This window comes from Schistocerca nitens, chromosome 9 (genome assembly GCF_023898315.1).
Source record: "Schistocerca nitens isolate TAMUIC-IGC-003100 chromosome 9, iqSchNite1.1, whole genome shotgun sequence".
Lineage (NCBI taxonomy): Eukaryota > Metazoa > Arthropoda > Insecta > Orthoptera > Acrididae > Schistocerca > Schistocerca nitens.
Window position 1 is genome coordinate 4,742,573 of NC_064622.1, and position 16,742 is coordinate 4,759,314.

Here is a 16,742-nt window from a genome sequence, read left to right on the forward strand (position 1 = left end):
TTCTTCAGCATTAGAATGAAGACCTGAAGGATTTACAATGAATGCCTGAGGCGATCCTTCTTGTCTGCCACTTCTTTTGCTAAACTTATTGTTTCAAAGAAGACTGCTAACAATCGTTACAATCGAGCGCCCCCCCCCCCCCCCCACTCACTCACACACACACACACACACACACACACACACACACACACACACACACACACACACACACACTGTTTTGCAGTTGGCTCACCCTGACATGGGCCACAGAAGGCTTCCCAGAGACTGAGATGTATCACACTGTTACCATTTTGTTTCTTGCGAAAATCATAAAATGTCCCAAGAGTGCTTCCTGAGGAGCTTAATACCCATCTACATTTATACTCTGCAAACCACTGTGAACTGCATGGCAAAGGGTACATCCCATTGTACTTGTTATTAGGGTTTCTTCCTATTCCATTCGCATATGGAATGTGGGAAGAATGATTGTTTGAATGTCTCTGTATGTGCTGTAATTATTCTAATCTTATCCTCATAAGCTCTATGTTAACATTGCATAGGAGGTTGTAATATATTCCTAGAATCATCACTTAAAGCCAGTTCTGGAAGCTTTTTTAATAGACTTTCTTGGGATAGTTTACGTCTACCGCCAATGCAGTTTCTTCAGTACCTCTGTGACACTCTCTCGTGGGTCAAACAAACCTCTGACCATTCATGTGGCTATTCTCTGTAAACTTTCAATATCTCCTGTTAGTCCTATGTGGTACAGTTCCCACACACTTGAGTAATATTCTGGAACTGGTCGGACGAGTGAGTTGTGAGCAATCTCCTTAGTAGACTGATTGCACTTCCCCAGTATTCTATCAATAAACCAAAGTCTACCACCTGCTTTACCGATGGCTAAGCCTATGTGATCATTCCTTTTCATATCCCTACAAAGTGTTACACCCAGGTATTTGCACGATTAGGCTGATTCCAGCACTAACTTTTTGATATTATAGTCATAGGATACTACAGTTTTCTGTTTTGTGAAGTGCACAATTTTACATTTTTCAACATTTGCCAATCTTTGTACCACTTTGAAATGTTATCAAGATCTGGTTGAATACTTATGCAGCTTCCCTCACTATAGACAACTGCATCCTCTGCAAAAAGTCTGAGGTTACTATTAATATTGTCCACAATGTGAACAGTAAGGGTCCCAACACACTTGCCTGGGGTACATTTGAAGTTACTTCAACATCTTATAAAGACTTTCCATCCAAGATAACGTGCCGTGCCCTTCCTACCAAAAAGTCCTCAATCCATTCATAAATTTCACTTAATACACCATATGATCATACTTTGGCAATAGGCATAGGTGTGGTACTGAGTCAAATGCTTTTCAGAAATCAAGAAATACTGCATTTACCTGACTGCCTTGATTCAAAGCTTTCAGTATGCCATGTGGGAAAAGTGCAGGTTGGGTTTTACATGATTGATGTTTTCAGAGTCGATACAGGTTGTAATGGAGGACGTCATTCTGTTCAGTTATTTTGTTATGTTTAAGCTAAGAATATGTTTTAAGTTTCTACAACAAATCTATGTTAAGTATATGGGATGGTAGTTTTCTGGATCATTCCCACTATCCTTCTTGTAGATGAGTGAGATCTGTGCTTTTTCTGAGAACTGGGTACAGTTTTTTGTTTGAGGGATCTACAATAGATTACAGTTAGAGGAGGAGCTAACTCAGCTGCAAATTCAGTATAGAATCTGACAGGGATTTTATTGTGCCATGGAGCTTTGTTCAGTTTTAACAATTTTGCTGATTTCTCTACATCACTGTCACGAATACATATTTCACTCATTTTCTCAGTGGTATGAAGATTAAACTGAGGCAATTCTGCTGGGTTTTCCTTTGTAAAGGAACATTTGAAAATGGAGTTAAGTATTTTAGCTTTTGCTTTGCTAACCTCAATTTCAGTTCCTGTCTCATTCACTAGAGCTCGACACTAACTTTGATGCCACAAACAGCCTTTACATATGACCAGAATTTCTTTGGGTTTTGTGAAAGGTCACTTGACTATATTTTGCTACAGTTATCATTGGGGGCATCACACATTCCTCTCTTGATAGTCAAATGCATTTCATTCAGCATCTCTCTATCTATGAGGCTGCAGTTGCACTGTGGGAAAGTCCCTTCGTATGTGGTGTGTCTCGGTGTATAGTTCTGGACTTGCTGTATTTGTGAATAGATTGCATTCACCTACACTAAGGTGGCATACTTCAGGACCGTCAGAGGAGTGTCTTGTACAGGATGATGTCAAGGTGTTATGGTAACCACTTTATTTATTGCACAGTGAAGATTGGTCTGCTATCTGTTAAACACAAAGTCTCAAAACAAAACTTAACATTTTTCCTAGAAAAACTGATAGACCATTTTGATATAACATTCATCCTACAAATGGTAAACATCACAAATAATGCAAGAGGCAATGGCTGGATTACTAAAGGAATTAGAACTTCTTGCCACAAAAAAGAGAACTGCACCGAATCTACAAGGAAAAAAATATCACAGCAGATATGCATACTTGCTACAAAACATACACAAAAAGGTCACAAAACAGGTTACAAAACAGGCAAAAAGAATGCACACTGGTAGGTATATAAAAATTCTATAAATGTGAGACATCATGAAAAAGGAAACAGCACAACTAAGAAAACAAATAGCAGATCGATGTGCTGGGCACAGAAACACTTAACAGAGAACAATATTCACACTGGACTCTTGTTCTGTGGCCACTAGACTATGCATCTGGGTGCCTCTCTGTGGTCTGTGTGTGTGTGTGTGTGTGTGTGTGTGTGTGTGTGTGTGTGTACTTTTATGTTATATAACAGTGATGTGGATGTGAATATTTAATTACACAAAACAATTCTGTTTGCTGATGACACATCAGTATTAGTAAAAGAAGCAAAATGAAGATATCCAACATGAAATAAACTCTGTTACAAATCAGTTATAATAAACATAGCTTAACTATCAAAACAACAATTTGCCTTATCCAGATATCACAATAAACCAACAACCCATTGTGTATAAAGAGGTAGCAAAAGTTCTCGGCATTTGCATTGAAAGTTACCTAAAATGGGACAAACATATTGAAGACATTAATGACAAGATGAGTACAGGCAGTTGTCTTTTAAGTGCTCTAAAAAGCTGCATAAATGCACAAGCACTAATGTGTGCTTATTATCCATATTTTAATGCACATTTAAAATATGGATTCATGCTCTTGGGAAATTCTCCAGTAGCTCTGGGGACCTTCAGAATCTAAAAAAAAAAGAAGAGCCATTAGGATTATTACAGCAAGTAGAGCTATACAGTCATATAAACCAATATTTAAAACACTGAAAATGCCACCATCAGTGGCGAAGCTCTTCAGAGGCTTTTGATGCTTAACCTACCCAAGAATTTGAAGAAAACTTACAATAATTGGAAGTAGAATGTAACAATGCATTCAAAACAGTTTAATAGGAGCATGGTATCAAGGCTTGCACCAGCTTGAAAACTGTGTTGTTTTGTTCACTGTTCAGTCCTGATTTAAGAAAATTTATTTTACTAGTGTCATTTGTGAGTGCATGTGATTAACTGATTACATTGTGGCTTGCACAGATGGAATACTAGGGGTCTCTATTTTTCACATTAAGTGACAAACCATTTTAAGGCTGGACTTAAGAAATAGAGAGAGCTTATAAACATAAGCGATTCACACCACACTTAGATATTAAAATATTTGACAAAAAAAAAAAAAAAAAACACACAAAATTTCAGTTTTCTTCTACGTCTACATCACTGTTCTACAGTTCACATGTAAGTACCTGGCAGAGGGTTCTTCGAACTGCCTTCAGACTCTTTCTCTGCTGTTCCACTCCATAACAGACCTAACAGTGTGTGGGAGAAATGAACATTTAAATCTTTTTGTACAACCTCTGATTTATCTTATTTTATTATGATGATCATTTCTCCCTTTGTAGGTTGGTGACAATAAAATATTTTCACATTCAGAGGAGAAAGTTGGAGACTGAAATTTCGTGAAAATATCTTGCCACAATGAAAAATGCCTTTTTAAAAATTATTGTCATCCCAACTCTCTTATCGTATCTGTGATGGTCTGACCTGTAGCTACGTAGCTACGTAACTACGTAGCTACGTAAACATGTCTTGTTCACAAAACTTACGTTCTACAGACTAAAACTAACCAGAACATCAAAACATTTACTCTACGCCTATACACTGTTTACACCGGCAAAAAGAGTGTGCAGGCATGGGTATGTCATAGGCAACTGATGTGTTGGCACCTCCTCTACTGGTGCACGTTTCCACATTCTCCACAAAGCTATACTCAAGAAAAATAGCAAAACGACACACCCTGTGGCTGAAATGCTCACTGTCATTATCCTGTTCTCTGAAGCTGTTGTAATGTTCAAACGTGTTCCAATATTTTATTAACCATGATAGGTCCTTCCTGTGCATTAATAAAGGAATGCAACATTTCCAAAAACTCTGGGTTTAACGGGGGAGTTCAAATATGTCAGATTCTGCACTGGTAATATCTCCAGAACCTCTTCCGGATAAAACAACGTTCCCTGCGACAAAGTTAAAGATGTTTCACCTGTATGTGATCCTGGAAGATGGAGATCCTCCCCCACAATTTCACAAACCGTACCATTTATGATTATTCCACTCTCCCGCAGTTGCAACCTCCTTATTTTATCCGCTCTCTGCTTGGTATAACAAGTGACCATCACTCATATCAGCGTAAATACCGAGTATAACCAATGCCTCCCTACCTCCTGGAAGTACGAATGTGTCGATAACACCTCTTTCTCACAGTCTGAGCCATTTGTAATCCCCAGGAACAATCCAACTTTCCATGTACTACTATCTGAAAAAACTGGTCGATTATGGCGAACCATTACCGTACCCGTCTTTGCGTACAATGCTCCAACTCTGACAATGGTAGTACTCCGTGAACTATTCTGTTCACTGAAATAAAAAGTACATCTCGCATTCTAATCTGCACCCATTTACTGATCTCCTTCCATTTCCCTGGGTATGGGTGAATAGTGTAACACTCATAACATGAGTCAACTTCGACTATTGGAAAATTGACATCGATGTAAACTCGCGCCTTATCCGTTCTCACCTGTACCAACGACAAATGAAAGAATATTGGTATAGTGGCCCATGTTACCTCCACTGCTCTATATCTGGTGGAAATTGCCTCTTTGCAAATTGTAACCCTCCAAAAAGATCATCTGCCGAGATTAACACTGGACTAAGATGCCCGTTTATTGCATGATATACTGCTCCCTGTAACATCGTAATTTCTGTATGTGTGTCACTTAATCAGTCTGCTAATGCACTGAGCAACCTGGCAATAGCCAACTTACCACCCAATATGTTCAATCATTTCTGCAGTATCTCTAAATCACTATTTATAATTTTCCATGTCTCTCCCGCGTATCGAGTCAACTCCTCCACTAAGGTTCGTATGAGCTTGGTGTTATTCAAGACCCTCGTTTCTAGGCTTGACAAGCGTGTTGCCTGCCACTCTAGGGTTCCTCCAACCTCACTGACTGCTTTCTCCACCTGCATTACTGACTGATTCAATGTTCGGACATCATTGTCATCTGCTGTACCGGACAATGTTTTCAGTATTTTCCCCCCTGCATTTATCCGTCCCCTCTTGCACCTAGTTACCGCCTGTGGCACACTCTCCCCTAAATGAGACAATTTCTCCTAAGTTTACTGTAAGTCAACCGTAATTCTTGATACTCCCCTTGTACTTCTTTTAATATGCGATTCCTTTCCCCCTCAGTATACAATCCGAGAATGATTCCTATAATTTTCATACTTCATTCCTGATCTTCCATACCTCTATTATTGTTCGTAGTGACCACTTATGACTTGTTACTAATATATCTGGCTATTGTGAATATAGTACTCCCAACTGAAAGGTTTGGATCGTTATCCGTTTATGTCCGGCTCCACTGCTGTGACCAAAGATCAGCATCCCCACAGCTGTCATCCAGCACGTCCACATACGTTCTCACCCTGTGAAGAAAAGGAACGCAACATGTGTGTACCACCTCTTTTCCAATACAAGTTACTACAACATTGTACGACAGCCTCAAAAATTCCCGACAGTTCACTCTGCCCCTATTGAATTCTCTGGGAAAAAAAGAGAGAGAGAGAGAGAGATAGAGAGAGAGAGAGAGAGAGAGAGAGAGTGTGTGTGTGTCTCCCCCATACAATGACAAAACTAAAACAACAAACAAGAAAAATGCAACTATTATCGGACCCACCAAAACACGAGAAAAAGAGAGAGGAAAAAGCACACACACACATAAAAAAAACGCAAATTATCCCTTGATACAAAAACATAAAATGTAAACATGCCAGACAATATTACACACACAATAATTTACTCCCTCTGTGACCATAACGCATACAGAACATTATGTGTCCACTGTTGTCCTTTGCCTGAGACCTTCTTCTTCCGGTTTTTTTGCCTAACCTCTGCAATCAGGTCACTTCCTTGTACTTGTGGTAATCCATCCATCATTCCTTTAAAAGGCTGTACTCTACTCATGTGGATAATGGATGTTTTTGTTGGCACCTGCACTTTAACATTCACAGGTGAAGTCATCTCCATGACCTGGTATGGTCCGTGGTACTTCGTCAAGAATTTTTTCATCTTTCCCTTAGGTGTATATGTATTCCTGATTAATACCAACTGACCTACCCTGTACCATGGTAAAGGTCCCAAGCACTTATTTGGTTCTTCCTGCCTCTCTAATGCTTTTGTATTGGCCTTCTGTACCCTCTTCCATACTTACCGTATTGTTCGTGCAAATTCCCTCACTGCGTCCCCTTTAGCTCCCGATTTTGGACATAGAACGTCAAATGGTGATGGCATCTTTCTTCCATAGACCACCTCAAATGGTGACATTCTGCCCCCTGAAAGTATTTTAGTGTTATAACTCGATACCACGTATGGAAGATAAATGTGCCAGTTATCATGGTTTCCATTCACATAATAACTTAGCATTTTTGAAATTGTCCTAAGTACTTGCTCTGTTCTCCCATTCACCTGCAGATGAAATGGACTGGTCTGTAATTTTTTAATTCTCAATAGACGACACAACTGTGACATTAATTCGGACATGAAATTCGTTCCCTGATCCGTAATTATGGTATCAGGCACCCCAAACTTCAATAACCAGTTGTTGACTAAAGCTTGTGCTACCCTACTTGTCTGTTGGTCTGGTATTGTGACCATGGCAAGAAACCACAAAAAGTGATCAATTATAGTTAAAACGTAATGATTCCCTGCTGGTGTTTTGTTGTATGGCCCGTAAATATCTAGCCTGATAAACTCAAATGGTTTCGAAGCCTCTGGTAACCATTGCAATGAAATTCTTGCACGCGTCACATCCACTCACTGCGCACTCAGCACACAATTTGCTGTGTATTGTACCACATCCCTTCCCTGAGTGCGCCACCAAAATCGTTCTGCTACTTGTCTTCCCGTTGCTCGACGACCACCATGCCCCGCGAGCACATGATAATGGGCCTGCTTTAAGACATCCTCTCTCAATCTCTTTGGTACCAATACCCGTGGTCCACACCTGGTAATTCTACATAACAAATTTCCCTCCACAATGAAATGTGGTTGAGTTCTAAAACCCTGGCACTCCTCGTCCTCCGCTTGTGTCCTCTGCCGTTCTGTGACACTCTTACCCATTACTTCTAATGCTTCTAACTTGCAACTTAATGCATCTGCATTCCCATGTTTCTTCTCTGGCTTATTAATTACTTCAAAGTCAAATTCACTTAATTTTAGATCCCACCATGTTAATCAACTAGAAGGATCCTTGAGTCCCAGTAATGATCTCAATGCTGCATGATGCATCATGACCTTAAACTTCCTACCATAAAGGCAACAACAAAAATACATTACTCCATATACTACAGCCAACGTCTCCCTTTCCGTTGTGGTATAATTCCGCTCTGCCCTATTTAACTGTCTAGAAGCATACAGCACTGGATGCTCCTGTCCATTCACCATTGGTCCCAAAACACACCCTACTGCACCATTTGAAGCGTCACATGATAAGATGAAGTCTTCTTCAAAATTCGCAAACACCAACACCGGACCAGAAACTAATCTCATCTTTAATTCATCGAAAGCTTCCTGAAATTCCTCCATCCATTGAAATTTAACCCCTTTCTTTAAAAGCTTTGTTAACAGCTAGGCTATTTTAGCAAAATCTTTTACAAATTTACGGTAATAAGAACATAACCCAATATACGATTGTAACTGCTTAGTTGTACATGATGTCAGAAAATTTTGATCTGCCTCTGTTAACTGAGGATTGGTTTGAACTCCTTGTTCACTAATTACATAACCTAAACATCTGACCTGTGTCCGCACAAAATTAAAATTTTCTAAACTTAATATTAACCATGCCGACCGCAATCTTCTAAAGACTTGTCTTACAAGCGATACATGTTTTGGTATATCCTTCGAAAATACTATAATGTCATCTAGGTAAACCAAACATGTCTTTGGTTTCAATCCCCTTAAAATCCCATCTAATAATCGCTGAAAAGTTACCAGTGCATTCTTCAACCCAAACGGCAAACATATATAATGATAGTATTCCCCAGGAGCAGAAAAGCTGTCTTTGCCCTATCCTCTGATGCTACTTCCAACTGATGGTATCCACTCCGTAAATTCATCATCATAAAATACTAACATTGTCCCAGATTGTCCAATGTGTCCGTGATATTCGGAATCGGATATGAGTTCCAAAATGGTTTCCGCATTCAGAAACCTATAATCACAACAAAACCTATATTTCCTTGTACCATCCACCAACTTCTAAGGTACGAGAACTACATTGGTTGAATATGGACTATCATTATGCTCTATGATTCCACCCCGTAGTTGTTCTATAAACTCCTCTAGTAGCGATCGCATATGACGTGCTATCCTATTTGATCTCCTAAACATTGGTGTATTATCCTCCATTCCGAATAAATCGTTAAATGTCAATAACAGTTCCTCCAACATGACTCTGTTGTCTCCCTGCAAATGCTGCAATTTTCCCCTTAATTGCACTGCATCGACATTTTGCTTATGGCTTGCCTCTAAATCCTCCCTACCAAAGTCATCCAAATCAAAAACCCCCAACGTGGCCAATAACAACCCTTTCAACAAGCTAAAATCCACTCTGCTGAGGTTATCTATACTTACAGGAACCGTATAATCTCCTTGCACGTAACTTGAGCGAGCTAAACTCCTCCACACAAAACAGTGCGCGTTATCCAACTCCTCATTACTCGAGAGTGGCTCCACCACATACAACGCATCCTTTGGTAAGTTCGTATTTATTAAAACCCAAAATACCTTCCCTGTACCTGCCAGTATGTTATCCTGCTGATCGACCTTTAATGAATCCGTTCGCAGTTTAGCTGGCATCACCTTCATGTTAAAAGAGTGCGGCCCCCACGCGTAACACTGTTCCACCGAGTTCCACTGTTTGTTGCCAAAGATCTATCTTTGCACAATGTTTGTCAAGGAAGTCCAGTCCGAGAATCACCTAATACCCCTCACCCACACGTGGTAATACCTCTACCTACTCACTAAACTTAGTTCCTGCGGTCACGAATTGAAGTACCATCGTACCCAATGACTCCATTATCTCCCACCCCACGTAACCTATACGTAGTGGCTCAAGCCTTCTCCTGCTAACCAGGTCTAGACTAATAAGAGACACATATGCCCCGTGTCAACCAGAAACCTTTGTTCCCTTCCGTTCACCAAGCCTAGTAAACAGCATTCCGTCTGTGCACCTACAAGCGCATTACCAAATTTCACTGGGACTGTTCTCCGACGGTTGAAGCAATCCCGTTCCCGTTTAACATCTGCTGCCGCCGAGGTACCCCCCCTACTTTTACACCTGCAGTTCACTGCCCGGTGACCCAGTTTCCCATATTAGTAACACTGTAACTGACGCTGACATTGCCTCCTAATGTGCCCTACCTGGCCACAACCAAAACACTTAATTTCCACTACCAGGACTCTATGCTCCACCCTTTGCTTCATCGCATAATCTACCTCCTCTAAGTATGTGGCAATCCTTAGGGCTGCAGCAAGGTCACTGGGATTCTCCATTCTCACCCGACATGACATCTCCGGCGGTACTCCCCACAAAAACACATCTAACACCCTGTTCTCGGCCTCTTGTAACACCACTTTATTGGTCTCCCCATTCTGTGACAGCTCGAACATTTGTACATTCAGTTTTCGAATCCTGTCTGAGAAAACCTCCACAGTCTCATTTCTCCTCATTATTAACACACTTAATTTTTCATGAAAAAACCTGGTACTATTCTGTTTTTTAAACCTCTGACGTAATCCTGCCTCAAGCTCTGAAAGCGTCCCCACATTGTTCACCTTTTCATGGTACAGTATGTACAACTTGGCCCCTCCTGTTAAGTGTAACTTTGCCACCCTCAACATTACAACATCCAGCCACCCATTGGCCTCAGCCATTATGATAATGTCATTAAATAATACCGAACATCCTTTGTTGCTTTACCTGGAAAGGGGTTAACCAATGCCGCGATTTCCAGTCACATGGTCTGACACTCCACAACCTGTAATTTACTATCATCCGACATCCCTACCCCTACTCGCAGTGCCTCAAATCTCCCTGCTAATTCTTCATATTTTTCTTTGTCACTTATCCTCCCCTCTGACAATATCTGAATATGCTCTGTTTAACTGGCAACAGCTTCCGCTGCAGTCACTGCCTCAGCCTCCGCTGCTTGCCGTGTTTCCACCAGTCTTGCTTATAGCTCGACAGTTGCCATTAATTTCACTCTGCTACTCCTTAAGCTTAGTTCTTGTGGCAAATCATCGTCCATCTACATTCTGAACTATTGCGTGCCAAATGACCAAATCTCTTACAAATAAAACGACTCTTTGGCACCCACTTTGTACAAGGTAATTGAAATGCCTGGTTAAATCCGCAGGACAGAACAGGTAGTTGGAACTGTGGAAACGGGCCAAAAATTAGTGGCCGTCAGTTACACTCAAACACATGTAACTTTATTTAGTTGCCCAAACATTACAGTGCAAATTTCTGAGCTTAACTATTGACTGAATGTGTCACACAATCTTATGGCTTAAGGGCACAACGGCTGTAGGCCCATGATTTAAAAACACAACTACAATGAATTTGCAAAAGGCAGAAGGCCCAAAGCTTTATCCTTAAATAATTTTTAAAAAAGGAGGTTAAAGGTCCAAACAATCTAAGACTTAACTATAAGGAACTTTACCTTTAAAACGGCTGAAGGTGAATGATTCAAACACAACTACAATAAATTTTTACAAGGCAGAAAGCTCAAGGCTTTATCCTTAAATAATTTTTTTTTTAAATGAGGCTGAAGGCCCAAACAATCTAAGATTTAACAAGTAAGGAATTTTAATTTTAAGACGACTGAAGGCCCACGATTGAAAAACACAACTAGAATAAATTTTCAAAAGGCAGAAGGCCCAAAGCTTTATCCAGAAAAAAATATTTTAAATGAGGCTGAAGGCCCAAACAATGCAAGACTTGACAAGTAAGGAACTTTGAATTTTAAATTGGCTGAAGGCCCATTATGTAAAACCCAACTAAAAGCATACAAATTGAAACCATCGGCTATGAGCCATTAAAATACACAATCAAACACCAATTAGAAAAGTCAGCACAGAAGTTTCTGGGGGTCAGTCTGCACTTGAAATATTAACGTTCACTTAGGGCAGACAGGTAGTCAGCCCAGCTATATCCAATTCGCCGGTAACCCAACGAAGAGACAGTCAACGGACGCACCAACAAGACGACTTGCTTTCCACCCGACCAATACACAAGGAACTTCAAAGCCAAAACGTAAAAGGTGTAGCTGCCCACAACCAAGTATACATAAGCTGTCAAAACTACACACACTTGTTGGACCGCGACAACATGGTGAGGAAAGGAGACTGCCTGAATTTTACATCAGCAGCTAGGGCACGTAACCGGAACGCTAACGGCCACAAGTCAGAAAATTCCGCAGGAAAATAATCAAAATACAGTTAAACTTCACCGGATGGTGGCCAAACTTTCGCCAACTGGAACACTCGCTGTTGCTCGTGGGAATATCCCAAACAGCCAACCATGAAAACTAACGGCACAATGCTAACAGACTGGCTTCAGTAATTAAATAACCACTCAACTTTGATGTCGTGGGTAGGTGAGCCACGAACCTCATAGCAATCGGAACAGCTCCCACACACTCCGACACTGTGCAGAGACCGCCAGCAGTCCCGGCCCACTGCGCCAAGCGGAGGTTTCCTGGCTGATCCACACCAACCGACCAACTGCTGCACACCAGCTAGCTAGAAACTATAAGCACCAGACCAAATATAGTACATGGTGCGAATATCGATACACACTGCTGCTGCCTCATGTAGAAAGAGGAAGAACCACGGCCTAACCACAATAATAGCGGGAAACCAAACACAGTAACAGTCAAGGCTTAAAACAATGTATAAGCCGGGGCCAGCACGGCTCAGTAATCCGTGGCCTGACAGGTTACAAACATTACATCACTTAGGCGCTATGTTATCATGTCCCCCATTTCCCCTGAATCGAGATAAATTTACAGGCCCCTCCACCTATAAAAAGGCCATCCTAATTAACAAAAGAATGACACGTAAACCATAAATCAAACATCGCTCACCCCTCCACGTCGTGCTCATGTGCAGGTGAACAGTCCTGCTTTCCTCCCTATACTCGTATGGACGAACACCTCCCGAACGACAAGATGTAACAAGAAGTGCACGATCACCCATCACAAATGCAACCAAACACCTCAACTACCCCTCTACACAGGCACACCGCAACGCTACTTGCTCGACATGGCATGTGGCAGTGGAAATCCATTACCAGCGTGGTAACCGGCACCACTTCTGACACCACTGTTGCGTGGTTGGTGGGTCGAACCCGGGACCCCAAATGGCCGAGCTGAAGCCAGGACACACCGCGCCATATTTTATCAGGAGACTGAGCAAGTTCATGAGCGTCAAGAGGCAGTGCAGAGTGATACAGCGGTATTTGGTAACATTTGTTTATTCCGCTAATTTACAGTACTCGATGGGTGAAGCACAGTGTCGGCGTGCCGGCTGCGCGCTGTCCCGCGAGTCCAAACGACTCAGCAGACTCCCGGTATGCCGACGCCTCTGCTGCCATCATCGAGGCCACCCTGCTGGACATTGGCCGCGCTTTCCTGGTCACCGCCCGCCGATGCATTACGACTTGCCGCCCGCAATTCCGGAGACTGCTACAGTCCCTGGTCCTCGCCGCCATCTGCCCCATTTGGCCTGCTCCGTCCGACCGTGGGACGAAGGTGGGTGTACTGGTCACCCGTGGCCCTCGAGCCGCTGCTGCTCCCAGGACAGGACCGGATTCGAACCCGCACCCTCCTGGATGTTGTGCCGCAACTTGCCGCTAGTGATGCTTGCCGTACACAACACCCACCGCCATCTTTGGCGCTGTTCCAGCGCTGCTGCGCCTCCCGCAGCGTACGCCTCGCCTGAACCCCGGTACGCCAGGTGGGAATCGAACGTGGCCCGTAGACTCGAGTGAAACTGAGCCCCTTCTGGATCCGCTGCAGACTGCTGTCACTGCCCTCTTTGATGTTGGCCGTGCAGTCTCCAAGTTCCAGGCTGCCGTTCCGACCCGTCCTGGTGTTATGTCGCCAGTGGCAGTATATAGCCCGAACAAGTACATAGAAAACAGAATACACGTTTATGCAGAATACTTACAACATTGCTGCCACACTGGCCCCTATAAGTGCAGACCAGCACAGGTCCGTCCCGACGCTCCAATGACCTCGCACACTTTGTCCCAAGCTAAAATTGCCCATCTATATACAGGGTGTTACAAAAAGGTACGGCCAAACTTTCAGGAAACATTCCTCACACACAAAGAAAGAAAATATGTTATGTGGACATGTGTCCGGAAACGCTTACTTTCCATGTTAGAGCTCATTTTATTACTTCTCTTCAAGTCACATTAATCACGGAATGGAAACACACCGCAACAGAACCTACCCGCGTGACTTCAAACACTTCTTTACTCGAAATGTTCAAAATCTCCTCCGTTAGCGAGGATACATGCATCCACCCTCCGTCGCATGGAATTCCCGATGCGCTGATGCAGTCCTGGAGAATGGCGTATTGTATCACAGCCGTCCACAATACGAGCACGAAGAATCTCTACATTTGGTACCGGGGTTGCGTAGACAAGAACTTTCAAACGCCCCCATAAATGAAAGTCAAGAGGGTTGAGGTCAGGAGAGCGTGGAGGCCACGGAATTGGTCCGCCTCTACCCATCCATCGGTCACTGAATCTGTTGTTGAGAAGCGTACGAACACTTCGACTGAAATGTGCAGGAGCTCCATCGTGCATGAACCACATGTTGTGTCGTACTTGTAAAGGCACATGTTCTAGCAGCACAGGTAGAGTATCCCGTATGAAATCATGATAACGTGCTCCATTGAGCGTAGGTCGACGAAACTAAAATGAGCTGTAACATGGAAATTAAGCGTTTCCGGACACATGTCCACATAACATTTCTTTATTTGTGTGTGAGGAATGTTTCCTGAAAGTTTGGCCGTACCTTTTTGTAACACCCTGTATATTGGTTTCTCCCTCGCTTCTGACGTAGTGTCAGAGAGAGACAGAAACTATGGCAGGGGTAAATTCCCACACGTCAGCCACATACAAATCGCCACTCTAGGCTCTGGCATGGTGCCCCGCCTCATACATCGCAATAACTTAAAGCAACGCTGCAGTTTCCTGCCTCGTTGTTGCTGCAGTCGAAACAAATTGTGCGTGCAACACCACCGTCGCAGCTCCGCACCTGCGAGTGATATGTATACCTTGCCTGGCCCGATGGCTGTCGACTGCTACCACACTCTGCCAGCGGCCCCAGATTCCATCGCCCTGTCGCGCCACTTACAAGCCTGCCTTTAATCCTTTAATAAAACAATTAAGAAGATATGGACTGAGGGGCGGTGGCAAGGCGGCGGGGCTATGGAGCATCATATTAGACAGGATAAATACGACCAGAAATCAGCAATTATATTAACTCCACAAATTCAGAAGAAGAGCTGAGAATACGGAAGAAAAAGTGGGTTGATGAAAGTAAAAGATCTGAAACAGGAACTGAAGATTTAAAGAGCTGTGACAAGCACTTTTTCCCAAATGCAGATGTTTTACTTCAAATATCTGGGACTATTCCTGTCACCGCAAGCATTCCTGAACGAAGCTTCTCTGCGTTGAGACGAATAAAGACTTATTTGCATAAAACAATGGGTCAGTGGGACTAAATGGATTGGCTGTTGCAATTATCCATAAAGAAAGAGATATGGAGATTGAAAATATCATTGACATATTCAGTAAAAAGAAACAGAGACAAATGAGCATGACAACTTGGGCAGAAGACGGAAATAACCAGCGGATTTTGTTACAGAATTTTTTTAATATTCAAGTTTTTACATTCGTGTCATCTTCTGTATCCAGAAAATTAATGAAAACTTATTTGTTGTAAGTTGACCTTTTCATGGTTTACGTAATTTATGAAACCTCCCATGTTAAAATACGTTTTTTCTGTAACCCTGAACCACAAAACAGTTACCAAAAACTACTTTAAGCAACACCAAATTTTACAAATTTGTCGGTGGAGGACTCTCCTTTTGTTAAGCGATACTCCATTGCCCCAAACCCTGTCCCCCCCATTAGCCACCCCCTCCCCCTTGACCGACTTCTAGAATCGCCTCCGTACGGACTACTTTTCGCAGCCAAGTCAGAGGGCACGCTGAGACCTAGTACCTCGCACTAAATGGCCACATAAAGCATAAAAATCACTCATTATCCTCTTTAAAAAAACGAAAAAATATACAAAAACGTAATGAACAATTTACAGCAAGTTTTAACGACTGGTTTTTCTAAAAACCTGGAAAAAAGATTTCCTACTTAATCGACAAAGTCGCGCATATTATGGCCCGTGAGGTAGGTAAAAACACGTTTTAATGTGTCAGGAAACATGTCTTTCCTTTCAGACGAATAACGATTTTGCCCTGATGCCTTGCTGCGACTGAAACAAGTACACTAGCGGACTAGGGGCCAGTACAAAGATCTGCCGTTACAACATGTAATAGTAACCGGCTGTAAAGGAACAGTGGAACGCATCACACGCTGACTGCCGCTGGTCCCCCCGACGCCCTTACCTCGGCTGGAGCAGCAGCTGCCGTCGCAGCGACCCTCCCGGCTGGACGCTGGACTAGTCTGCGCGGCGCCCTGGCGCCCTGCCGTGTAACTCCTCGCTACTGCCACCAGAGCGCCTGCTCTGTCCACATGCGCGACGCGGCGCAGCTTTTGAAATCCTGCAGCCGAACCCTGCCCCCCCCCCCCCCCCCCCCCCGCTAGCCCGCACGCGATCGTGACCTGTGACCGTGACGCTTGATGCACCGACCCGTGACTCAGAACGTCTCTCAACGTCTTCTACTTACATCCGTCGCCAGTGCGTACTAGCGCAATGGTTCCCAATCTGGACGTAATTACCCCCTGAGGGGTAAAATCTAATTTTCTGACGGGTAAAAACAGAAAGGGTCAATTAT

General features: G+C 42.9%; 1 protein-coding gene across 2 annotated transcripts in view; it reads right to left on the reverse strand.

Annotated features, from left to right (window-relative positions):
• LOC126203220 (cytochrome P450 6k1-like) overlaps positions 1-16,466 on the reverse strand; it is a 216,657-nt gene extending 200,191 nt beyond the window's left edge. Inside the window, exon 1 of one of the 2 annotated variants that reach the window (XM_049937465.1) lies at positions 13,884-13,945. In XM_049937465.1, the coding sequence (XP_049793422.1) occupies positions 13,884-13,888 (5 nt within the window). In that variant the 5' untranslated portion in view covers positions 13,889-13,945. Of the gene's footprint in view, positions 1-13,883; positions 13,946-16,352 lie in introns of those variants that run through there. The other variant, XM_049937466.1, reaches the window with a different exon arrangement.
• Between the last annotated feature and the right edge of the window lie 276 nt (positions 16,467-16,742).